The 27,730-nt window shown below is 47.0% G+C and overlaps 1 protein-coding gene across 1 annotated transcript; it reads right to left on the bottom strand.

Moving 5' to 3' along the window:
• Positions 1–2,323: 2,323 nt before the first annotated feature.
• Positions 2,324–25,832, bottom strand: LOC139233701 (neuronal acetylcholine receptor subunit alpha-3-like). The gene is made up of 5 exons (XM_070864113.1): positions 25,662–25,832; positions 25,487–25,531; positions 20,297–20,406; positions 10,276–11,308; positions 2,324–2,452 (listed from the first exon to the last, which is right to left on the bottom strand). The coding sequence occupies exons 2-5, from the start codon at positions 25,511–25,513 to the stop codon at positions 2,324–2,326; spliced, it is 1,299 nt and encodes a 432-aa protein (XP_070720214.1). The 5' UTR covers positions 25,514–25,531; positions 25,662–25,832.
• Between the last annotated feature and the right edge of the window lie 1,898 nt (positions 25,833–27,730).

Raw genomic sequence — 27,730 nt, 5'->3', positions numbered from 1 at the left:
AGCTCTGCTGTACCTGCCCACATTGCAGTCAGCCGTCTCCCTCCTGCAGCAGCACGCGCTGCTCCCTGCAGTGGCATGCTGAGCATTGTAAATGGACTAGATAATGTCGACCGTTATGAGCTGTCTCACCTTGTCCTGAACAGAGCCAGAGGACACAGTCTGCGCTCGAAGATTCAAAACTAATCTTCAGAAGCCATATTTCAGTGAGCGAAGGAGACGGTGGAAACAGTTAGTATTGATTCATTCAAATATAAATTAGATTTATTTCAGAAGATAATATTTTGGAGATCCAGTATCTGAGTAGTGAGAGACATGCCATGTTTGGAGTGTAGCGTGTAGCGAGCTCGGGAGGAACAGGGAACTTCGGGCCTCTGGTTCCCCAAGCTCTCTCCCACGGAGGGTTTTCCTCACCTCGTGTCTGGATCTGTTTACTCATTGATGGTGATAGATTGCCGTGATTGGTCAACAACTCCAGTATTATATCATGTGACTGTCAGGCCGGACTGTGTAGAAGGGTCGGTCTCGGTTACAATATGGAATGAGTACAAGTATTCCTCGGAGACTAAAGTTCTACTAACTGAGCCTGGCTGACACAACAACGTTTATTTATATAGCGCCTTTAACATAGTAAAACGTCCCAAGGCGCTTCACAAACAGTGTTATAAGACAAAACAATTACATTTGACACCGAGCCACATAAGAAATTACGGCAGATGAACAAAAGCTTGGTCAAAGAGATAGGCTTTAAGGAGCGTCTTAAAGGAGGAAAGAGGCGGAGAGGTTTAGGGAGGGAGTTCCAGAGCTTGGGGCCCAGGCAACAGAAGGCATAGCCACCAATGGTTGAGCAATTATAATCAGGGATGCTCAGGAGGGCAGAATTAGAGTGCAGATATCTTGGCGGGTTGTGGGGCTGGATGAGATTACAGAGTTGGGGAGGGGCATGGGCCATGGAGGGATTTGTAAACAAGGATGAGAATTTTGAAATCGAGGTGCTGCTTAACCAGGAGCCAATGTAGGTCAGCGAGCACAGGGGTTGATGGGTGAGCGGAACTTGGGCAGTGAGGACGGGGTGATGGGTGAGCGGGACTTAGTCCGAGTTAGGACACGCGAGCACAGTGGGTGATGGGTGAGCGGGACTCGGTGCGAGTTAGGACACGAGGCAGCGAGCACAGGGTGACACTAAAGAAAAGGACCGCTGTGGGTGGACTACCGATCTTTCGCCTCCCTATCTCCACAACTCTCAGGGCGGATTGTGCAAGGTTGCCACGTATAAATGTTAAAACCTGATTTTTGAGGTGCTAAAATGCGAATTATGAAATGTGCTTCCATGGCCGCTTTATCTAGCAATTAAACCAGTACAGCGATGTTTTATTTTCCTTTATTAGATATCGCAGAACAAGCAGCAGCATTACACTCGCCAGTGATACTCCCAAAAACCCCATGGTATTTACAGTGCACCAATTGTAGATTACCAAATAACGTAGTACATCTCAACCCTTGGAAGAAACAAAGAAATCCCACTGGTGGTGTAATAAGTGGCAGAGGCCGATACACTTTGAGTCGCACTGTGCCTTTTAAGTAATGAACGTGCTGCTGGCCTTGTGTGAAATTCCTTTGCCCTGTACATGTGCTGAAATAGCAGACAGGCGAATATCGTACCAGTTGATGAACACAATTGTCACAGCAATTTCACCATCAGCCATTGTGCGCACTCTCATTCTCAGGATATAACTGTCTCTTGAACATGTCCCCTCTACTGATCTTTCGGTAGCCCCTTTCCCCCATTCCCTGAAGGAGCTAGCTTGTTATGGGACAGTTTCTCAGCACCAGTTCTCTGACGTAACTTGCCCGAGACCATTCTTCATCTGTGAGCCTAGCCAGCTGGCTATTCGACCAGGGGGATGCTTCACACAAGAGCCCAATCCTGTCCTCACCTGATCCCCCATCCCACACATCACCCAGCGAACCTGGCTCATTTTCCTCCTCCTCCCCATCCTCACCCTGATTAGTCTTCCTGACAATAGCCTGCCCAGATTCCGGATATTCACATTTGGCGACATATTTATGGCATGCAACTCTTTGTCCCTTCTACCACCCAACTTAAAATTTGAAAACCAGAAAAATACAGCGAGTGCATCAGTATCTGAAAGGGAAAGATGGAGGAGAGAGGCTGCTCTCCAGATTGTGCAATTTCCCCCCTCCACACCTGTTTTATAAGTCTGCGCTCCCCTCAGAACTCCCTCCACGCGCAACATCGCCAGGCTCTTAAACACAGTCATAACACGATCCCCTGTATTTACAACAATAGACCCGTCTCTGCTGTTCAGATTTCGTCTGCAGACATCAGTGGCTGCAAGAACAAGCAGGTCGTTCCCAGGATGCACACCACGATGAAGATCCAGAGGAACATGCGATCGATCACTATGGCAACATACTTCCAATCATCCTGGATCTGAGAGAAGTACCATTAAGAGACCGGTCAGAAATTATAAGACTGGAATATAATTGTCTTGATGCAAGATACAGAATAAAGCCCCCTCTACGCTGTCACATCAAACACTCCCAGGGCAGCTACAGCACGGGGTTGATACAGAGTAAAGCTCCCTCTACACTGTCCCATCAAACACTCAGGGCAAGTACAGGGATTAGATACAGAGTAAAGCTCCCTCTACATTGTCCCATCAAACACTCCCAGGGCAGGTACAGCACGGGGTTAGATACAAAGTAAAGCTCCCTCTACATTGCTCATCAAACACTCCTCGGCAGGTGCAGCTGGATGGGACAAAAATAGAACGCGAGCCGGAGCTCGAGCTGCACATTAGTCTATGCACTTTCACTTCTCATGGCTCAGAGACAGACCCGAACTGCAGCCAAGGAAAAAAAAATCATACTTCATTCAAATTAATAATTCGCAAAAGCAATTCTCCCTGGCCCGATCGTAAAAGGATCCGTTCCGTGATTCTGGCCCCTAATGGCGGACGTATGTACCCAGAATGCACTGCATACTAGAATAGGCCCTATACATTTTATAGAGTGGCGTCATGGCTGCTCATCTCCATGACTCTGTTACCAGAGTAAGTGACCGGCGTTATGTCTTTCCTCTCCTGGTACCCAGAGCAGAACGGCAGGGGAGTTCTCATCTGGCACCAATTGGGACGGCATTAGCTTTGCAGAGGGACACAAGGATGACTGAGGTGGGAAACTGACGCTGACACAGGCTCTAAAGAGGGTACAGTTCTATTTCACAGCACTGATTTACATAGACCAGAAGGTACCACAATATGTTCAACTTTTATCTTTGATTCATTTCTAAGCAGTATCGAATACATATTGTGTATGTAAAATAGCATCTGACTACTATCTGAATTTATGTTTATACAATGTTCCCTTTAATTTTTTTCGCATGCGCAGTATCTCTTAAAGCGGCAGTAATTGGCCATCGGCCTGCGCGGGACCTCACGATTAGTGCAGCATTAGTGGGCGACTCTCAACATCTCACCAAAACTTGTTAAGTGGCCCTCCAGCCCAAATAATTGCCCAGCCCTGGTTGAATCTTTTCCCTGTCCAGACAAGACTTGTGCAGTACAATGTTTCTTGGCATTTCCCTCACCAGTTACAGTTATTTTCTTGTCTCGTACTGCCGCATTACCCACACGCCTGCCTCACACCAGACCTTGGAGAAAGGGGGTTGGAGCATTCAGGCCAGCTGTTGTCAGCGTCCTTCCAATTCTGATATGTCGCCAGCAGTGTCCTGAACACTAATATTTTCCTTTTTACTTTTATTTCTCTCTTTTTCTCCCCTCTTCCTTAAGCTTCAGTAAGCACAAGCTGTTCCTTGATACATCACTTAAGTGGCAACTCTTGACGCCACCTGAGTGAATGCTGGCTATTCAACTGTGGGATGCATCACTGCCGAAGCTGTTCTTGGCTGATATCCAGGCACACTTTACAGCAGGAGTCACTGGATATCATTCGGAAGCAGGAATGAGCTCTCTCTCGGGGTACTGAGCCCAGTTGCAGTGCTTGTGCTGCTGCCTCGGCTGCAATCAACCAACTCGACACAGATCAGCAAAGAGCAGGGAGGTTATGCTAGAACTGTATAAAACACTAGTTAGGCCACAGCTTGAGTACTGCATACAGTTCTGGTCACCACATTACAGGAAAGATGTGATTGCACTGGAGAGGGTACAGAGGAGATTTACAAGAATGTAGCCAGGACTGGAGAGTTTTAGCTATGAGGAAAGATTAGATAGGCTGGGCTTGTTTTATTTGGAACAGAGGAGGCTGACTGGAGGTTTAATTGAGGTGTATAAAATTATGAGGGGCCTAGATAGAGTGGATAGGAAGGACCTATTTCCATTAACCGAGAGGTCAACAACCAGGGGGCATAGATTTAAAGTAATTGGTAGAAGGATTAGAGGGAAGTTGAGGAGAACTTTTTTCACCCAGAGGGTGGTGGGGGTCTGGAACTCACTGCCTGAAAGGGTGGTAGAGGCAGAGACCCTCACCACATTTTAAAAAGTACTTGGAGATGCACGTGAAGTGCCATAACCTACAAGGTTACGGACCAAGAGCTGGAAAGTGGGATTAGGCTGGGTAGCTCTTTGTCGGCCGGCACAGACACGATGAGCCGAATGGCGTCCTTCTGTACCATAAATTTCGATGATCAGAAATCAAACCTGGTACATTCAGGTCTGTGTGGATCAGTACCACACCAACGAGCAAAGCTTTGAAACAGGGCAATTGAAGGATACCTACGATTAATATCAATATTAATGAGGTTTAAAAAATGTCATGCTTTCCACAGTAGCTGCAGTTCAGTGATGATTAAAAATAGGGACTTGCACTGAAGATTTGCAAAGATTGCTGAAAGTGCAGTACAGTCATTCACCACCAGATGTCGACGTGTGCCTGTGGAATTCTAGCCTAGCAAGAATGCTGCCTTCAGGAGAGGGACAAAATCATTTTTTTGAACAACAAAAAGCAGTCCTGCATGTGTTTAAAGAAATTCTCAGAGTCTACTAAATATACTATAATTAATATTACACAGGTTCATCTATTTCCCACGAACATTTGTCAAGTGGAGCCAGTTAGTTAACGAAATAGTCATTATCATCATAGGCAGTCCCACGAAGCGAGGATGACTTGCTTCCACGCCAAAAAGGGATGAGTTCACAGGTGTTTCAATGAAGGACCTAATACTCCGGATCCCGAACTACATCCTGAAGGGTGGAAGATGCCTGTGCGTGGATTTTTTAACGTGGGGTGACCGTTGCACACCAGCCACCACACGGGCTTGACAGAGCTAGGTCTTGGTCCAGTGGCAAGGGTTAACCAGGACGACTGGAGACCAACTCTGCTGCACGGACCCAGTGCGCACACATATCGCAGCGTGGGCTGGGCCCGTGCTACCCCTGGGCCCTCGCCTCTTCAGGGCCCCGAACTCTCGCCTCTCCTGGGCCCCGATCACATCCTTCCACAATCCCTCGCCGCTCCTTCGCCCCGACCTCGCCGCTCCTGCTGTATCTGCCCACGCTCCAATCACCGACCTGGATCTTGATGACGTCCCTCTTCACTGCTGTCACCCTCCTGCACCAGCTCGCGCTGTACCTTGGGGTGGTACGCTGCCACGCTGCCCATGGCCGCTGCTCGCTGCTCCTTTTTATGGCCCCGACCTGCCGCTAATGGCCTCTCACAGGTCGGGTTCTCCAGGCTGCAGTAATAGCAATAGCAAGCTCAGTAGACACATTAATGAAGAATCTGAATGAGTAATTTCACTGTTGCCCCTTGCCTGGTTGCCTCACCCCTTAAAATTCTGGCACGCTTAACTGTTTTTCCGCCTTCAACATTCACTCCCTCCACCACTGGCGCACTGTGGCTGCAGTGTGTACCATCTACAAGATGCATTGCAGCAACTTGCCAAGGCTTCTTCGGCAGCACCTCCCAAACCCGCGACCTCTACCGCCAAGAAGGACAAGAGCAGCAGGCGCGAGGGAACACCACCACCTCCACGTTCCCCTCCCAGTCACACACCATCCCGACTTGGAAATATATCGGCCGTTCCTTCATCGTCGCTGGGTCACAATCCTGGAACTCCCTCCCTAACAGCACTGTGGGAGCACCTTCACCACACGGACTGCAGCGGTTCAAGAAGGTGGCTCACCACCACCTTCTCAAGGGGCAATTAGGGATGGGCAATAAATGCCGGCCTTCCCAGCGACACCCACATCCCAATCCCCAGCCCCTCCCCCATCACAATCCACTTGGTCCATAATTGATTCCAGGGTTCTTGTCTCTGCTCCCCCAGCCCGAAGTCCATTTCATGAGTTGATCACTCTTTGAAGAAAAACTACCTGCCATCAGTCCCAGTAGTTTGACAAGAGAAGCAGAACCAGAAAGACTTCTGAAGAAGCTAGCCCAGGAGACGAATAATGGTATTGGGATAAAGGAGAGGGGATTCCACTTCTGGTAATTGATGTGGTTCATGAGCCAGAGGAATTTCCTCCCCCTTTATATTGCAGAATTGCTTCTGCTCTACGCAAAGTTGCAGTGGGACTGCCTGCTGATATCAATTTGTCCTGTTTAATTCTTTTGGTTGGTCTTACAAATATAAGAATTCGGAGCAGGAGTCGGCCATTCGGCCCCTCGAGCCTGCTCTGCCATTCAGTAAAATCAATGCTGACCTCTGACCTCAAACCCACTTTTCCGCCCGATCCCCATATCCCCCGATTTCACGATAGTCAAAAAATCTCTCGATCTCCAGGTTGAATATACTCAATGACTGAGCCTCCACAGCCCTCTGGGGCAGAGAATTCCAAAGATTCACCACCCTCTGAATGAAGAAATTCCTCCTCATCTCCATCCTAAATGGTTGATCCTGAGACTGTGACCCCTGGTTCTAGACTCTCCAGCCCGGGGGAAACATCCTCCCTGCATCTACCCTGTCAATCCTCCTCAGAATGTTATATGTTTCAATGAGATCCCCTCTCATTCTTCTAAACTCCAGAGACTATAGGCCCAATCTACTCAATCTCTCCTCATAGGGCAACCCTCTCATCCCAGGAATCAATCCACTGCACCTATTAACGACTCTAAGCTCAGTGACAAAATTGCACCTAGCAGTATGATTAGGACACCAGCACTACTGAGCTCCCGCATTGACTCATGGGTCGGATAATGAGTGCAGCTTCTATATAACATATTAAAAGGCTTGCATAGCGCACACATTTCCTTCAAAGTGTTACATAAGAACATAAGAAATAGGAGCAGGAGTCGGCCATTCAGCCCCTCGAGCCTGCTCCGCCATTCAATAAGATCATGGCTGATCTGATCTTGGCTCAACTCCACTTCCCTGCCCGCTCCCCATAACCCTTCACTCCCTTATCGTTCAAAAATCTGTCTATCTCCACCTTGAATATATTCAATGACCCAGCCTCCACAGCTCTCTGGGGCAGAGAATTCCAAACATTCACGACCCTCTGAGAGAAGAAATTCCTCCTCATCTCCATTTTAACTGGGCGATCCCTTATTCTGAAACTATGCCCCTAGTTCTAGATTCCCCCACGATGGGAAACATCCTCTCTGCATCTAACTTGTCACGTCCCCTCAGAATCTTATATGTTTCAATAAGATCACCTCTCATTCTTCTAAACTCCAATGAGTACAGACCCAACCTGCTCAACCTTTCTTCATAAGACAACCCCTTCATCTCAGGAATCAACCTAGTGAACCTTTTCTGAACTGCCTCTAATGAAAGTATATCCCTTCTTAAATAAAGAGACCAAAACTGTGCGCAGTACTCCAGGTGTGGTCTCACCAATACCCTGTACAGTTGTACAACTGTACAAATGTTACCCTCCTTGTAACATTTTCACTCTCATACTTTGTTGACAGCATCCCTACTAATTATAATCCTGAGTATCTATTGCCTCAACATATATAAATATATATAAAAAATATTGCATCTGCACATACTTTGTCAGTTTTTCCCATTATAAATCCAGTGTCCACATTTATAGTCAAAATTGCCAAGTAAACTTGTCATCCTGTATTTACAAAAAGCTGCAGCATCACCACTGGAGGGAAGGCATAATTACAATCTACATAAGAACATAAGAAATAGGAGTCGGCCCCTCAAGCCTGCTCCGCCATTTAATAAGATCATGGCTGATCTGATCATGGACTCAGCTCCACTTCCCTGCCCGCTCCCCATAACCCCTTATCCCCTTATCGTTTAAGAAACTGTCTATTTTTATCTTAAATTTATTCAATGTTCCAGCTTCCACAGCTCTCTGAGGCAGCGAATCCCACAGATCCACAATCCTCTGAGAGAAGAAATTTCTCCTCATCTCTGTTTTAAATGGGTGGCCCCTTATTCTAAGATCATGCCCCCTAGTTCTAGTCTCCCCCATCAGTGGAAACATCCTCTCTGCATCCACCTTGTCAAGCCCCCTCATAAGAAATAGACAGTTTCTTAAACATTTCGATAATATCACCTCTCAATCTTCTGAATTCCAATGAGTAGAGGCCCAATCTAATCAACCTTTCCTCATAAGTCAATCCCCTCATCCCTGGAATCAACCTAGTGAACCTTCTCTGAATTGCCTTCAAAGCAAGTATATCCTTTCATAAATATGGAAACCAAAACTGCACACAGTATTCCAGGTGTGACTTCACCAATACCTTATATAGCTGTAATAAGACTTCCCTGCTTTTATACTCCATCCCCTTTGTAATAAAGGCCAATATATCATTGGCCTTCCTGATCACTTGCTGTACCTGCATACTATCCTTTTGTGTTTCATGCACAAGTACCCCCAGGTCCCACTGTACTGCGGCACTTTGCAATCTTTTTCCATTTAAATAATAACTTGCTCTTTGATTTTTTTCTGCCAAAGTGCATGACCTCACACTTTCCAACATTATACTCCATCTGCCAAATTTTTGCCCACTCACTTAGCCTGTCTATGTCCTTTTGCAGACATTTTGTGTCCTCCTCACACATTGTTTTTCCTTCCACCTTTATATCGTCAGCAAACTTGGCTAATTTACACTCAGTCTCTTCTTCCAAGTCGTTAATATAGTTTGTAAATAGTTGGGGTCCCAGCACTGATCCCTGAGGCATCCCACTAGTTACTGATTGCCAACCAGTTGGCAGTCTGTTAAGTTTACATGGGCAGCTATAATTACAAATGTGATGCTGAGAATTTATTATGAAAATTCAATAGAGAAAGAAAGACTTGCATTTCTGTAGCGCCCCTCATGACCTCAGGATGTCCCAAAGCACTTTACAGCCAATGGAGTACTTTTTGAAACATAGTCACTGTTTTAATGTAGGTCACATGGCAACCAATTTGCACACAGCAAGCTCCCACAAACACTAATATGATAATGAACATATCATCTGTTTTAGTGATGTTGACTGAAGGATAAATATTTCCAAGGAAATAGTGCCATGGGACCTTTTACATGCACCTGAGAGAGCAGACTGGACCTCGGTTTAAGTTCTCACCAGAAAGACAGCACCTCTGACAGTGCGGCGCTCCCTCAGCATTGCACTGGAGTGTTAGTTCAAGCCTCTGGAGCGGGACTTGAACCCACAACCCCCTGACTCAGAGGCGAGGTTACTACCCAGTAAGCCACAGCTGACTCTGAGATGATTGAGGACAGAATGTGTGACTTTAAAATGGGACTTAATTACATCCGTTCGCCCTGGTTCTATTATCCCGCGCCCCCTATGCCTGCTTCACCTGAAGACTGCACTTGGTCTTTAACGTGTGTGTGCATGCGTGCGTATGTATGTATAGAGTGTCAGCTGTGGTTCAGTGGGTAGCACTCTCTCGCCTCTGAGTCAGAAAGTTGTGGGTTCAAGTTGCACTTCAGGGACTTGAGCACAAAATCCAGGCTGACACTCCCAGTGCAGTGCTGAGGGACTGCTGCACTGTCGGAGATGCCGTCTTTTGGATGAGACGTTAACCCAAGGGGACGTAAACGATCCCATGGTGCTATTTCGAAGAAGAGCAGGGTAGTTCTCTCCGGTGTCCTGGGCCAATATTTATCCCTCAATCAACATCACCAAAACAGATTATCTGGTCCTCATCACATTGCTGTTTGTGGGAGCTTGCTGTGCGCAAATTGGCTGCCGCGTTTCCCACATTGCAACAGTGACTACACTCCAAAAGTACTTCATTGGCTGTAAAGTGCTTTGAGACATCCGGTGGTCGTGAAAGACACTATATAAATGCAGGTCTTTTCTTTCTTTATATGTAATCTCACCTGCTTGAATTTTTCGTGCAGCTCCATGTTCTCTGCAATGTAAGTGATGCGTGCGATGGCTTCTCGGACTTCGGGGGACAGGGCAGAGAGGGCAAGCAGGGTGTCCAGTGACGCGGCACTGGAGCTCTGTGTCAAACTCACGCCCCCGTCCGCGCTCTTCGCCCTGCGCCACCGGCACCAGACGCAGCGCAGATCCTGGCAGTTGGACCGTTTGGTCTCTGAGCCGCTGCTGCTGCTGCTGAACCCGTTGCAATTGGAGAGTTCGGTGGCGTTGTCGATGAACCTGGGCGGTGTTGTCATCGTCGGGCTTTTCTGGGCCTCCCCGCCAGTTGCGGGCCTGGCCATGAACATGACCCGCGGCAGCCGCTTCAAGAAGATGGTTTTGACCCAGTCCGGCATGGTGTGGGTGCTGGGGGTCCGGTAGTGGACGTTGAGGACAAAGACGGTTATGACGATGGACAGAATGACGAAGATCATGGTGAAGAGCAGGTACTCCCCTATTAGGGGGATCACCAGGGAAGTGGATGGAATGCTCTCGGTGATGACCAGCAGGAACACTGTGAGGGAGAGCAGGACAGAGGTGCAGAGAGTGACCTTCGCCCCACTGTCTGAGGGCAGGTAGAAAACAAGTACAGTCAGAAAGGAGATCATCAGGCAGGGGACGATCATGTTGACGGTGTAGAACAGCGGCATGCGCCTGATGTAAATGGAATAAGTTATATCTGTGTAGATCTCCTCACAGCAGTTGTACTTGATGTCGTGTTTGTACCCGGGCGCTTCAATAATGTCCCATTCGTGGCTCTCCCAGAAGTCCTTCCTGTTTATCTCGGAGCCGACCATGGCCAGGTCGATCTTGGCTTTGTCGTGGGTCCAGGAGCCAAACTTCATGCTGCAATTCTGGTAGTCGAAGGGGAAAAAGGTCACGTCCATTCGACAGGAGCTCTTGAAGATAGCCGGCGGGATCCAGGTCACTGTGCCATCAAACGCCAACATGATTTTGGTCATTGCATTGACTTGGAAATTGCCATCTGCACTGGGGGGTCATAACCCAGAGGAATATCAGTAATTGTGTTTCCACATTCAGTAATCTTCCCCCCCCCCCCCCCCACCAACTAATTTCTGGTTTACAAGCCACAAATTCTGGTTTAGAAACCTAAAACAGAGATGAGGAAGAATTTCTTCTCTCAGAGGGTTGTAAATCTGTGGAATTCTCTGCCCCAGAGAGCTGTGGAGGCTGGGTCATTGAATATATTTAAGGTAGAGATGGACAGATTTTTGAATGATAAGGGAGTCAAGAGATATGGGGAGCGGGCAGGGAAGTGGAGTTGAGGCCAGGATCAGGTCAGCCATGATCTTATTGAATGGCGGAGCAGGCGCGAGAGGCCGAATGGCCAATTCCTGCTCCTATTTCTTATGTTCTTAAATTCCTGACGTGAAAAGATTACCTTGAAAGGGACTAAAGGGAGAGTCCTTTCAGAGAACCGGCATAGGCACGATGGGCTGAATGGTCTCCTGTGCCGCAAACATTACATACATAGTTACATAATATTTACAGCACAGAAATAGGCCATTAGGCCCAACTGGTTTATGCTCCACACGAGCCTCTTCACATCCCTCTTCGTCTAACCAGTGCCAGCTGTGGCTCAGTGGGCAGCACTCTCACCTCTGAGTCAGAAGGTTGTGGGTTCAAGTTCCACCCCAGAGACTTGAGTACTTCAATCTAGGCTGACACTCCAGTGCAGTGCTGATGGAGAGCTGCGCTGTCGGAGGTGCTGTCTTTCAGATGAGACATTAAACTGAGGCCCTGCCTGCTCTCTCAGGTGGACATAAAAGATCCCGTGACACTATTTCGAAGAAGAGCAGGGGAGTTATCCCCGGTGTCCTGGAGTCAATATTTATCCCTCAATCAACATAACAAAAAAACAGATGATCTGGTCATTATCACATTGCTGTTTGTGGGAGCTTGCTTGTGTGTATATTGGCTGCCGCGTTTCCTACATTACAACAGTGACTACAGTGCAAAAGTACTTCATTGGCTGTAAAGCGCTTTGAGAGGTCCGGTGGTCGTGGAAGGAGTTATAAATCCAAGTCTTTCTTTTTAAACCCATCAACATATTCTTCTATTCTTACATTCTCTGGAGTTTAGAAGAATAAGAGGTGATCTCATTGAAGCATACAAAATTCGTACATGGGCTTGACATGGTAGATGTAAAGAGAATATTTCCCCTGGTTGGAGAGTCTAGAACCAGGGATCACAGTCTCAGGATAAGGGGCCGGCCATTTAGGACTGAGATGAGGAGAAAGTTCTTCACTCAGAGGGTGGTGAATTTTTGGAATTCTCTACCCCAGAGGGCTGTGAAGGCTCAGTCTTTGAGTATATTCAAGAGAGAGATCGATACATTTTTGGATATTAAGGGAATTAAAGGATATGGGGATCGGGCGGGAAAGTGGAGTTGAGGTCGAAGATCAGCCGTGATCTCATTGAGTGGCAGAGCAGGCTCAAGGGGCCGAATGGTCGACTCCTGCTCCTATTTCTTATGTTTCTCCCTCATGTGCTTGTCTCGCCTCCCCTTAAAAGCATCTCTGCTACTCGCCTCAACAACTCCCGTGGTCGTGAGTTCCACATTCTCACCACTCTCTATGGCTATGACTACCCATCAAGCAGTGTCTGGCTGGGAAGCAGATGGTGAGTATTTAAAGAGTTTGAACAGTACACTCTTCACCTGCGATCATCTGCCTCCAGATGGGGCTTTGCTTCAATTCTCGAAGACTGAGCTGCCTTGGTGTCAGCAATCATCTAGGCTGCTCCAAACAGCCACTGTAATCAGTCCACTTCCTGTCCTCTCCAAAGAACTCCGCAAACTTCTACTGAACAAGATGACAGCGCCTTTCACGACCACCAGACGTCCCAAAGCACTTTACAGTGGATGAAGTACTTTTCAACTGTAGTTGCTGTTGTAATATGGGAATCATGGCAGCCAATTTGCGCACAGCAAGCTCCCACAAACAGCAATGTGATAATAACCAGATAATCAGTTTTTGTTATGTTGATTGAGGGATAAATATTGGCCGCAGGACACCAGGCATAATTCCCCTGCTCTTCTTAGAAATAGTGTCATGGGATCTTTTACGTCCACCTGAGGGAGCAGAGGGGGTCTCAGTTTAACGTCTCATCTGAAAAACGGCACCTCCGACAGTGCGGCGCTCCCTCAGCACTGCACTGGGAGAGTCAGCCTGGATTTATGTGCACCAGTTGCTGGAGTGGGACTTGAACCCTCGACCTTCTGACTTTACAGCCAATGAGTTACTTTTGAAGTGCAGTCATTGTCATTCTATAGGCACACATGGCAACCACAGCAAAATCCCGCAAACAGCAATGAGATAAATGACCAGTTAATTTGCTGCAGTTAAGGGATAAACGCTGGCCAGGATATTGGAAGAACTACTCTTGCTCTTTGAAAGAGTGCCATGGGATCACTTACAGCCATCTGAAAAATGCAGACGTCATGGTTTAACATGGGAACAGTAGTATAGTGGGTATGTTACTGGGCCAGTAATCCAGGGGCCTGGACTAATGATCCAGAGACCCGAGTTCAAATCCTACCATGGCAACTGGGGAATTTAAATTCAATTATTAAATAAATCTGGAATAAAAAGCCAGTATCTGTAATGGTGACCATGAAACTACCGGATTGTTGTAAAAACCCATCTGGTTCACTGATGCCCTTTAGGGAAGGAAATCTGCCACCCTTACCCAGTCTGGCCGATATGTGAATCCAAACCCACAGCAATGTGGTTGACTCTTAAATGGCCCAGCGAGATGCTCAGTTGTACCAAAAACCGCTACAACAAAGTCAGCACTGTGGGAGTACCTTCACTACACGGACTGCAGTGGTTCAAGAAGGTGGCTCACCACCACCTTCTCAAGGGGCAATTAGGGATGGGCAATAAATGCCGGCCTTGCCAGCGACACCCACGTGCCGTGAACGAATACATTTTTTAAAACATCTCATCTTAAAGGCGGCACACTCCAACAATGCACCGCTCCCCCGGTACTACTCTGAAGCACCAGCCGAGATCTAGCCCCACTCCAGGGACTTGAGCACACAAATCTACGCTGACACTCCCACTGCATTGCAGTGCTGAGGGAGCGCCGCACTGTCGGAGGGTCAGTGCTGAGGGAGCGCCGCACTGTTGGAGGGGCAGTGCTGAGGGAGCGCCGCACTGTCGGAAGGGCAGTACTGAGGGAGTGCTGCAGGGTTGGAGGTGCTGTCTTTCGGATGAGACGTTAAACCGAGGCCCCGTCTGCTCTCTCAGGTGGACGTAAAAGATCCCATGGCCATTATTTTGAAGAAGAGCAGGGGAGTTATCCCCGGTGTCCTGGGGCCAATATTTATCCCTCAATCAACATCACTAAAACAGATTATCTGATCATTATCACATTGCTGTGTGTGGGAGCTTGCTGTGTGCAAATTGGCTGCCGCGTTTCCCACATTACAACAGTGACTGCACTTCAAAAGTACTTCATTGGCTGTAAAACGCTTTGAGACAGTTGGTGGTTGTGAAAGGCGCTATATAAATGTAAGTCTTTCTTTCTATGTGCTGAAGTGCCAGAACCCATGACTTTCTGACTCCGAGGCGTGAGTGCTATGACTGAGCCAAACTGACACTTCAAAAGCCACAAGTTTACTTTTTGCTCCACATCTGCAAGAAAATCAATATGCACAGTGGATTGTATTTGCTTATTCATGAAATGGATGCCTAGTCTCGTTAAACGCACAGCTCATCTGGAATAATTTATTGATTTTAATTTGAATTAATGTTCCCATAAATTTCTCATCACTTCAAGTCTACTCTGGCAGAATTTTTGGCTGGTTGATTTGCACACTAATCAATTGGAAAAGCAGAAGACTGCTCGCCGGTCAAAATCAATGGAGCAATGATAGAATCACCTTGAAACTATCAACATCAAACTGATCTTAAATTAAATCTAAAAAATAAAACACAAGAAATCCAGAGCAACTAACTTATTTTTCATTACATGATTAATTTTGTCCGATAGAGCCAATCCTGCTTTGATTCTGCTCTTCATATGAAAAAATAAAGACTTGAATTTATATAACGCCTTTCACGACCACCGGACATCTCAAAGCGCTTTACAGCCAATGAAGTACTTTTGAAGTGTAGTCACTGTTGTAATGTGGGAAACGCGGCAGCTAATTTGCGCACAGCAAGCTCCCACACAGCAATGTGATAATGACCAGATAATTTATCTGTTTTAGTGATGTTGATTGAGGGATAGATATTGGCCCAGGACACTGGGGAGAACTCCTCTGCTCTTCTTCCAGTAGTGCTGTGAGATTTTTTACATCCACCTGACAGGGCAGACAGAGCTTCGGTTTAACGTCTCATCCGAAAGACGGCACCTCCGACAGTGCAGCATTCCCTCAGCACTGCACTGGAGTGTCAGCCTAGATTTTTGGGCTCAAAGTCCCTGGAGTGGGACTTGAACCCACAACTTTCTGACTCAAAGGCGAGGGTGCTACCCACTGAGCCACGCTGACATATGGGGTGAATGTGCCTGCTATACATCACCAACTGATAAAACTCCTCAAATTATGGCAGTATAGAAGCTCGTGGCTCCTCGGTGCCTTGGCATATTGGTGCACCATGGAACTGATTGGCGGGGGCGACAGTGAGGTAGAAGAGAGGCTAATGAGGCTTCATTTTCCAGTCAGTGATTTGATGGCACCTAATTTTCACATTGGGTTGTGTTGAGCCAAAGAAAGTTCCTCTCCTGAAGGCACTAGCTTTAGCCGGGGTACACTTCAATAGGCACTGGCAGGCCACTGGTCTCTCGGCCAAATGGTCATTCTTCAGGTGTGTGCATAGACAGTGGGCTATTTGAGCATGGGGAGCATAACACCCAATTCTAGCCTCATCTGACAGCCACACACATGAATCAGTGGATAGCAGGAACCCTGATGTTCCCCTCCTAGACACTTATGATCAATTGTAGTGTTCCTATCAATAGCTTAGCTGGAAGCAGTTAACTCCGCCCAGATCAGGGTTTAAACTGTAAACTTTACTGGTCTGTTTATGTCGATCTGCTCGAATAGCTTACTAATTAACCCATGGTCCTAACTCGCACCAAGTCCCGCTCACCCATCACCCCCTGTGCTCGCTGCCCCGTGTCCTTGGGGCATTGGAACTGGTTCTGGGGGAGGTGGGACCAGTACAAACCGGACGGTCTGCACCTGGCCAGGACCGGAACCAATGTCCTCGGGGGAGTGTTTGCTAGTGCTGTTGGGGAGGAGTTAAACTAATATTGCAGGGGGATGGGAACCTATGCAGGGAGACAGAGGGAGACAAAAATGAGGCAAAAGAAAAAGACAGAAAGGAGATGAGGAAAAGTGGAGGGCAGAGAAACCCAAGGCAAAGAACAAAAAGGGCCACTGTACAGCAAAATTCTAAAAGGACAAAGGGTGTTAAAAAAGCAAGCCTGAAGGCTTTGTGTCTTAATGCAAGGAGTATCCGCAATAAGATGGATGAATTAACTGTGCAAATAGATGTTAACAAATATGATGTGATTGGGATTACGGAGACGTGGCTCCAGGATGATTAGGGCTGGGAACTCAACATCCAGGAGTATTCAACATTCAGGAAGGATAGAATAAAAGGAAAAGGAGGTGGGGTAGCATTGCTGGTTAAAGAGGAGATTAATGCAATAGTTAGGAAAGACATTAGCTTGGATGATGTGGAATCTATATGGGTAGAGCTGCAGAACACTAAAGGGCAAAAATCGTTAGTGGGAGTTGTGTACAGACCTCCAAACAGTAGTAGTGATGTTGGGGAGGGCATCAAACAGGAAATTAGGAGTGCATGCAATAAAGGTGCAGCAGTTATAATGGGTGACTTTAATATGCACATAGATTGGGCTAGCCAAACTGGAAGCAATACAGTGGAGGAGGATTTCCTGGAGTGCATAAGGGATGGTTTTCCAGACCAATATGTCGAGGAACCAACTAGGGGGGAGGCCATCTTAGACTGGCTGTTGTGTAATGAGAGAGGATTAATTAGCAATCTCATTGTGCGAGGCCCCTTGGGGAAGAGTGACCATAATATGGTGGAATTCTGCATTAGGATGGAGAATGAAACAGTTAATTCAGAGACCATGGTCCAGAACTTAAAGAAGGGTAACTTTGAAGGTATGAGGCATGAATTGGCTAAGATAGATTGGCTAATGATACTTAAGGGGTTGACTGTGGATGGGCAATGGCAGACATTTAGAGACCGCATGGATGAATTACAACAATTGTACATTCCTGTCTGGCGCAAAAATAAAAAAGGGAAGGTGGCTCAACCGTGGCTATCTAGGGAAATCAGGGATAGTATTAAAGCCAAGGAAATGGCATACAAATTGGCCAGAAATAGCAGCGAACCTGGGGACTGGGAGAAATTTAGAACTCAGCAGAGGAGGACAAAGGGTTTGATTAGGGCAGGGAAAATGGAGTACGAGAAGAAGCTTGCAGGGAACATTAAGGCGGATTGCAAAAGTTTCTATCGGTATGTAAAGAGAAAAAGGTTAGTAAAGACAAACGTAGGTCCCCTGCAGTCAGAATCAGGGGAAGTCATAACGGGGAACAAAGAAATGGCAGACCAATTGAACAAGTACTTTGGTTCAGTATTCACTAAGGAGGACACAAACAACCTTCCGGATATAAAAGGGGTCAGAGGGTCTAGTAAGGAGGAGGAACTGAGGGAAATCTTTATTAGTCGGGAAATTGTGTTGGGGAAATTGATGGGATTGAAGGCCGATAAATCCCCAGGGTCTGATGGACTGCATCCCAGAATAGTTAAGGAGGTGGCCTTGGAAATAGTGGATGCATTGACAGTCATTTTCCAACATTCCATTGACTCTGGATCAGTTCCTATCGAGTGGAGGGTAGCCAATGTAACCCCACTTTTTAAAAAAGGAGGGAGAGAGAAAGCAGGGAATTATAGACCGGTCAGCCTGACCTCAGTAGTGGGTAAAATGATGGAATCAATTATTAAGGATGTCATAGCAGCACATTTGGAAAATGGTGACATGATAGGTCCAAGTCAGCATGGATTTGTGAAAGGGAGATCATGCGTGACAAATCTTCTGGAATTTTTTGAGGATGTTTCCAATAAAGTGGACAAAGGAGTACCAGTTGATGTGGTATGTTTGGACTTTCAGAAGGCTTTCGACAAGGTCTCACACAGGAGATTAATGTGCAAAGTTAAAGCACATGGGATTGGGGGTAGTGTGCTGACGTGGATTGAGAACTGATTGTTAGACAGGAAGCAAAGAGTAGGAGTAAATGGGTACTTTTCGGAATGGCAGGCAGTGACCAGTGGGGAACCGCAAGGTTCTGTGCTGGGGCGCCAGCTGTTTACATTGTACATTAATGATTTAGACGAGGGGATTAAATGTAGTATCTCCAAATTTGCGGATGACACTAAGTTGGGTGGCAGTGTGAGCTGCAAGGAGGATGCTATGAGGCTGCAGAGTGACTTGGATAGGTTAGGTGAGTGGGCAAATGCGTGACAGATGAAGTATAATGTGGATAAATGTGAGGTTATCCACTTTGGTGGTAAAAACAGAGAGACAGACTATTATCTGAATGGTGACAGATTAGGAAAAGGGAAGGTGCAACGAGACCTGGGTGTCATGGTACATCAGTCATTGAAGGTTGGCATGCAGGTACAGCAGGCGGTTAAGAAAGCAAATGGCATGTTGGCCTTCATAGCGAGGGGATTTGAGTACAGGGGCAGAGAGGTGTTGCTACAGTTGTACAGGGCCTTGGTGAGGCCACACCTGGAGTATTGTGTACAGTTTTGGTCTCCTAACTTGAGGAAGGACATTCTTGCTATTGAGGGAGTGCAGCGAAGATTCACCAGACTGATTCCAGGGATGGTGGGACTGACCTATCAAGAAAGACTGGATCAACTGGGCTTGTATTCACTGGAGTTCAGAAGAGTGAGAGGGGACCTCATAGAAACGTTTAAAATTCTGACGGGTTTGGACAGGTTGGATGCAGGAAGAATGTTCCCAATGTTGGGGAAGTCCAGAACCAGGGGTCACAGTCTAAGGATAAGGGGTAAGCCATTTAGGACCGAGATAAGGAGAAACTTCTTCACCCAGAGAGTGGTGAACCTGTGGAATTCTCTACCACAGAAAGTAGTTGAGGCCAATTCACTAAATATATTCAAAAGGGAGTTAGATGAAGTCCTTACTACTCGGGGGATCAAGGGGTATGGCGTGAAAGCAGGAAGGGGGTACTGAAGTTTCATGTTCAGCCATGAACTCATTGAATGGCGGTGCAGGCTAGAAGGGCTGAATGGCCTGCTCCTGCACCTATTTTCTATGTTTCTATGTTTCTATGTTTCTAACTCGCACCAAGTTCCGCTCACCCATCACCTCCTGTGCTCGCTGACCTACTTTGGCTCCCGGTTAAGCAACATCTCGATTTCAAAATTCTCATCCTTGTTTACAAATCCCTCCATGGCCTCGCCCCTCCCTATCTCTGTAATCTCCTCCAGCCCCACAATCCCCCGAGATGTCTGTGCTCCTCTAATTCTGCCGTCCTGAGCATCCCTGATTATAATCGCTCAACCATTGGTGGCCGTGCCTTCTGTTGCCTGGGCCCCAAGCTCTGGAACTTCCTCCCTAAACCTCTCCGCCTCACTTATCTCTCTTTTCTCCTTTAAGACGGTCCTTAAAAGCTACCTCTTTAACCAAGTTTTAGGCGCTATATAAATACAAGTTGTTGTTCCTATCAACAGCATCGCTGAGAGCAGTTAACTCAGCCCAGACCAGGGATTAAACTGGAAATCTTGCTGGTCTGCTTATGTTGATCTACACGAAATAGTGCAGCTTACTAATTAATCCAGGGCAGGGGATCCAGTCATAGTAATGTTGCGCTCTACTGTGAATGGGGACCAAGACTACAGATTATTTGAACTCGTGACCGGTTAATTCGACATCACGTCTTACTTGTTGTACAGGACGATGTCGGGTCTCCAGATTTTCTCTGAAGGAACTCGAATGAACTTGATACCTCCATATTCAGCAGGATCCCACCTCAACTTATAGTCATTCCAAATCTGAGGATGGCAAAAAGGAAGGGTGAAAAATAGGTTAAGGGCATTCTATAAATACAGCGTTTATGAGATGAAATTGTGGTCTGTGATATTTGTGTGGTGAAATTGCGGTTTGTGAGATCAATGTATGAATGTGCAACTTTTTGGTCCTTTTTTTGCAAGGAATGTCTTAACCTAATGCCCACTGTTTTAGTTGGACACTGGGTAAAATGCCCAGGTTGAGGATTATGGGATGGGGAAAATGGGAGATTAATTACGGCAGCTGAAAGTTTGATTATGTTTTTCCAACAATCTGATTGGTCCACGAGGACCATTATTGGGCTCTGGTTGGACTGTAGCATCATGTGGACCAATCAACAAGATCTGAGGTGTGCTATAATTTACAATCACACAGTATTGCAGGTGCACTAAGTAAAAGGTTTTTAAATACAGACCGGTAAATCACCATGCACAGTTTTCCCTCGCCAAACAATTAAGTTCTAACTGACCTGAACCTGCTAACTTAACAATAATTAGAATGTATGTGCCATAAAGGACAGAATAATGCATTGTCCATCACACATATAACAATTGTTTTGTGATAGAATAGCTTATCATCAGACTCACCTTGAGCATAGGTGGCCAATCTACTCTAAAGTCTTGCACCAAGTGTACATCTGTCACACATTAAGTGTCACGCAGCAGAAGTCACACTTTGCTATGTTAGCCAGATAGCACTAGTGTTATGCACGGGTAGTCTGGGCTCTGGAACACAGTTGCGATCTTTAGTTACTAACATGGCCTGTCCCTTTAAGGCCACTTCTCCAACCAGGCAAATCCAGCTGCTTGTAAACTGCTGAGGTTACTCGAAGGCTATTGTGAGCTTGTTCATGTCAGACTCTAGATCGCAGATTTACTTTCATTATTTTTTTTAAGATTATTTGGCATCTGTAACAAAGTGTGACTTCTGCTGTGTGACACTTAATATGTTATAGATGTACACTTGGTGCAAGACTTTAGAGTAGATTGGCCACCTATGCTCAAGGTGAGTCTGATGATAAGCTATTCTATAACAAAACAATTGTTATATGTGTGATGGACAATGCATTATTCTGTCCTTTTTGGCACATACATTCTAATTATTGTTAAGTTAGCAGGTTTAGGTCAGTTAGAGCTTAATTGTTTGGTGAGGGAACTGTGCATGGTGAGGTCAGTCAGAGTTTAATTGCCCTTCAGGTTACAAGACCAAACCGAGGATGAGATACTCTGTGATTGCTAAGGCAGAGCCTACAGACATTCTGATTCCCGTGTGAGGTAACAATAATAGGGATAATGGGTTTCTTTCTCTTTTTAAAAAAAATATATATATTATTGAAATAAATTTGCTTATGAGCCAAGCAGGTGCAAAAATAGTTGCCTGAAATAAATGTGCATGTACTTAAATGTGATATGTTGGAAAGTAATTGGGTGCACAAGTGTGATAAATATAGGAAACTGTTGTATGTTTTGCATCTGATTTTCAAAGTGGCTTTTTCTCAATTGCAATATTTGATCATGCTTTTGTAACCTGTCTCTTATTAGTATATGATGTACTTTTGAAGTGTTAAATTGGAGGAAATGCGGCAGCGAATTTACACACAGTAAGCTCCCACAAACAGCGATGTAATAATGACCAGATAATCTGCTTTTTTTTTAGTGATTTTGATCGCGGGATAACTATTGGCCCAGGATGCCGGGGATAATTCCCCTGCTCTTTGAAATAGTGCCATGGGATCTTTTATGTCCATCTGGGAGAACAGACAGGGCCTCAGTTTAACATCTCATCCGAAAGACGGCACCTCCGACAGTGCAACGCATCCTCAGTACTGCACTGGGAGTGTCAGTCTAGAATTTGTGCTCAAGTCTCTGGAGTTGGACTTGAACCCACAACTTTCTGACTCAGAGGTGAGTGTGCTACCCACTGAGCCACAGTCACTTACTGTCAGATATATAAACAAGTGTTATTGAAGCATGGAATTGCTAAGGGATGGTTTATTTGTGGTAGAGTGGCTTTGAATGATGTTATTATCACTCTGAATTAGAAATGAAAGTTTCTCCTAATTATTTAAACATCACCGATAAATTATAGCTGTAATGCATGAAATGAGCAGCCTCCTGTTCATTGGAAAATCAATGTTACCTTTCTGATTCAGTAACAGATTTACAGCATTCTCATTGAAACAGCTGTCCTTCTTTCTGTTTTTTTCTGTTTCAGAGGCTGAACTCTAGGATATAGTCAATGTATTCACTGAGGTATATGTAAGCATGGGGGCCTTGCGCTTAACATCCGTGAGACAAAGGTCCTTCACCAGCCTGTCACCGCCGCACAGCACTGCCCTCCAGTCATCACTGGACAACGTGAACCATTTCCCGTATCTCGGGAACCTCTTATCAACAAAGGCAGACATTGATGCGGAGATTCAACATCGCCTCCAGTGCGCCAGCGCAGCCTTCGGCCATCTGAGAAAGAGAGTTTTTTGAAGAACAGGCCCTCAAATCTACCACCAAACTCATGGTCTACAGTAGTAATACCTGCCTGCCTGTATGGATCTGAGACATGGACGATGTATAGAAGGCACCTCAAGTCGCTGGAGATATATCATCAACGATGTCTCCGCAAGATCCTGCAAATCCCCTGGGAGGACAGAGGCACCAACATCAGTGTCCTCGACCAGGCTAACATCCCCAGTATTGAAGCACTGACCACACTCGATCAGCTTCGCTGGGCAGGTCACATAGTTCGCATGCCAGATACGAGACTCCCGAAGCAAATGCTTTATGTGGAGCTCCTTCATGGTAAATGAGCCAAAGGAGGACAGCGGAAACATTATAAGGACACCCTCAAAGCCTCCCTGGTAAAGTGCGACATCACCACTGACACCTGGGAGTCCCTGGCCGCAGACCGCCCGAGGTGGAGAAAGTGCATCCGGGAGGGCGTTGAGCTCTTCGAGTCTCAATGCAAAGAGGCCAAGCGCAGGCAACGGAAGGAGCGCGCGGAAAACCAGCCCCACCGACCCCCTCCCCCGACGAATGTCTGTCCCACCTGTGACAGGATCTGTAGCTCTCATATTGGGCTGTTCAGCCGCCAAAGAACTCACTTTGGGAGTGGAAGCAAGTCTTCGTCGATTCCGAGGGACTGCCTATGATGATGATTTTTTCCCCCTGAAGTTCTATCCTGCCCAGAACAAGCCCTGGCTGGTCTGATGGTTGGGGCAGCTCTCTGATCCCTCGCTTGAGAGCACCCTTTCCAAACATGAGAGCTGAGCCTATTTGTCGTTTGATTCGTTCACGGGATTTGGGCATCGCTGGCAAGGCTGGCACTCATTGCCCTCCCCACCCTCGGCTGCCTGAGAAGGCGGTGGTGGTGGTGCAATAGAAAAATAGAAACATAGAAAATATTCACTCTTATTTTTTGGGGGGTTGGGGAGTGCGCGGTCCCTTTAAGTGGCTGCGTGGCCCATTGAAATTTTTCGCGCCGGTGTTGTTTCACCCGTGTAAAAGCCAATGAGCAGCCTGCGGCGGGAACATTGGCAGTTGGCCTCCTCCTTGAGCCGCCACAGTCCCTGTCGTGATGGTGCTCTCAAAGTGGTGTCAGGCAAGGAATTCCAGGATGTTGACCCGGCAGCGTTTAGAAGAATGAGAGGCGATTTCATTGAAACATACAACATTCTTCCAGGGCTTGACAGGGTAGATGCAGGGAGGATGTTTCCCCCGGGCTGGGGAGTCTAGAACCAGGGGTCACAGTCTTAGGATAAGGGGTCGGCCATTTAGGACTGAGATGAGGAGAAACTTCTTCACTCAGAGGGTGGTGAATCTTTGGAATTCTCTGCCCCAGAGGACTGTGGAGGCTCAGTCGTTGAGTATATTCAAACATAGAGATCGATAGATTTTTGGATATTAAGGGTATCAAGGGATATGGGGATCGGGCGGGAAAGTGGAGTTGAGGTCGAAGATCAGCCGTGATCTCATTGAATGGCAGAGCAGGCTCAAGGGGCAGAATGGCCTACTCCTGCACCTACATCTTATGTCTTTCTCAGTAGTAGAGGTCATGGGGCTGGGAAGTGCTGTCAAAACAAGCACATTCTCCCTAATTTTCTCTCTCTTCTCCTATTGGGCGCCCCCCCTCCCCCACCCCACCCGGCCATAATTGGTCCTTTCCATTGAACATAAGAACATAACATAAGAAATAGGAACAGGACTAGGCCATTTGGCCCCTTGAGCCTGCTCCGCCATTCAATAAGTTCAAGGCTGATCTGATCTTAGCCTCAACTCCACTTCCCTGCCCGCTCCCTATAACCCTTGACTCCCTCATCTCCATCTTACATATATTCAATGACCCAGCCTCCACAGCTCTCTGGGGCAGAGAATTCCAAAGATTCACGACCCTCTGAGAGAAGAAATTCCTGCTCATTTCTGTCTTAAATGGGTGACCCCTTATTCTGAAAAAAAATTGCAGCTTGTTGTTTTAATGTAACTTTACAGATTTCAGTCGGTTGCTATCTGCCCCCTCGCTCGTTCACCCCCTCCTCCCCCTCCTGATCTTGGTCACTGGTGTAAAGGGGAGACCGGTTAGTCCAACAAGTTTCATTAGTATAACCAACCGGTTAGTCCAACAAGTTTCATTAGTCTAACCAACCGGTTAGTCCAACAAGTTTCATTACAGTCTTGACTTGGGTGTAGTCATTCGAGATTGTAATGGCCAAAGACCACCCTAAGTGGAGGAAGTGCATCCGGGAGGACACTGAGCATCTCGAGTCTCGTCGCCGAGTGCATGCAGAAAGCAAGCGCAGGCAGCGGAAGGAGCGTGCGGCAAATCAGTCCCACCCTCCCCTTCCCTCAACCACTGTCTGTCCCACCTGTGACAGGGACTGTGGCTCTTGTATTGGGCTGTACAGCCACCTAAGAAGTCATGCTAAGAGTGGAAGCAAGTCTTCCTCGATTCCGGGAGACTGCCTATTATGATGATGATATAAGCAGCAATCCTACACTTTGCAAATAGTCAGCGTGAACTAGTCTGCCTGTTAGTATAGACCCAAAGATCACAATATAGACGCTGGACACTCACATGTTTCAGCCACAGATTCGTCTCCATAATCTGGTTGACTTCATCCTGCAAATGGAAATACTCAGATCAGGTGGGACCTTGATTTAAGGGTCTTTGTCTGGTGACACTGAAATGGACTTTCATTAAAACTCAGAAACAAGACACAGCCCCGCGGGATTGGGACAGGCTACTGTACCACTTTGATCAGCTGGGCGAGGAACACCTCAAAGTGGACGATGACCGGGTCAGACACGTTCTCCACCGGCCGGATCAGGCGCTTGGGTTTGTCGAAGAGTTTTGCAAACAGCCTGTGTTCTCCTTCTGAGGACAGGACACCTTTTTTTAAAAAATAAACACAAAATAACGGGGTGAAGGGTGTGAGAGCGAGTGGGTGTTTATTAGCATAGCAAGCCTTTGGAATTCCAAATGAAACTGTTGATGTCATGGTCACCTCATGCACACAGACACTGGGTATGTGGAGAGGGAGAAATAGCTCTGGCACCGTGCACAATACAGCTGGGCAAGATTTCACAAGCTGAATGGATGAGAAATAGATTTGTAAGTGAAGGTAATTGATCAAATCTTCCATCTCGTCTCCCCGCCTTTAGCAAAACCCCAAATCTATTGGGAACGGTCCGAATTGAAATTGACCAGAAACACACACACACACATCTCCATCTTCACCAAATAATGTTTAGCTCACCTCCAAGCAGCAGCACAAAGACCCAGTTGGCCAGCAGCGCGGCGCGGCGTGCGGTCCCCATCGGGAGCAGCCTGTCCCCGGGGGGGCAGAGGGAGAGGTCCTGAAAGGACAGCGACAGGAGCGCCAGAGCTGCCCGAGTGCAGACAACCCGGCTCCAGCCAGCCAACCAGGGAGGGAGGCAACCGTAAGAGGAGCCGGCCCCCGGGGGGCTGAACCAGACACAGCCCAGCCCACACAGGCTCTTCCCACACTGCCCGCCCAAACCTGCTGATCTCTCACTCCACAATCACCCTCTCTCTCTCACACACTCTCCACATTCTCTCTCTCTCCACACACACACTCTCTCTCCACATTCCCTCCCTCTCTCTCTCCACATTCTCTCTCTCTCTCTCTCTCTCCACACACACTCTCTCTCTCCACATTCTCTCCCTCTCTCACACACACTCTCCATATTCTCTCTCTCTCCACACACACTCTCTCTCTCCACATTCTCTCCCTCTCTCACTCTTCACATTCTCTCTCTCTCCACATTCTCTCCCTCTCTCTCACACACTCTCCACATTCTCTCTCTCCACATTATCTCCCTCTCTCTCTCCACATTCTCTCCCTCTCTCTCTCCACATTCCCTCCCTCTCTCACTCTCCACATTCTCTCTCTCTCACACACTCTCCACATTCTCTCTCCACACACACTCTCTCCACATTCTCTCTCTCCACATTCTCTCCCTCTCTCACACACTCCACATTCTCTCTCTCTCTCTCTCCACACACTCTCTCTCTCTCCACATTCTCTCCCTCTCTCTCTCTCCACATTCTCTCACTCTCCACATTCTCTCCCTCTCTCACTCTCCACATTCTCTCTCTCTCACACACTTTCCACATTCTCTCTCTCTCTCTCCACACACTCTCTTTCTCCACATTCTCTCTCTCTCTCTTTCCCACACACACACTCTCCACATTATCTCTCTCTCTCTCTCTCTCTCCACATTCTCTCTCTCTCCCACACACACACTCTCCACATTCTCTCTCTCCACACACTCTCTCTCTCTCTCTCTCTCTCCACATTCTCTACCTCTCTCTCTCTCCACATTCTCTCTCCACATTCACTCTCCACATTCTCTCTCTCTCACACACTTTCCACATTCTCTCTCTCTCTCTCCAGACACACTCTCTCTCTCTCCACATTCTCTCTCTCTCTCTCTCTCTCCACATTCTCTCTCTCTCTCGTTCCCACTCACACACTCTCCACATTATCACGCTCTTTCCACATTCTCTCTCTCTCTTTCCACATTCTCTCTCTCTCACACACATTCTCACACTCTCCATATTTTCCCTCTCTCACATTTTCCCTCTCTCACATTTTCCATATTCTCGCTCTCTTTCTCACACACACTCCCCACATTCACTCTCTCCCTCACACACACTCCGCATTCACACACACACACACACTCCAAATTCCCTCTCTCTCACACACACACTTCACATTCTCTCTCTCTCTCACACCACATTCTCTCTCTCTCTCACACACACTTCACATTCTCTCTCTCTCACACACCACATTCT

Source organism: Pristiophorus japonicus, chromosome 21, assembly GCF_044704955.1.
Source record: "Pristiophorus japonicus isolate sPriJap1 chromosome 21, sPriJap1.hap1, whole genome shotgun sequence".
NCBI lineage: Eukaryota > Metazoa > Chordata > Chondrichthyes > Pristiophoridae > Pristiophorus > Pristiophorus japonicus.
This window is presented reverse-complemented; position numbering and strand designations above follow the sequence as displayed.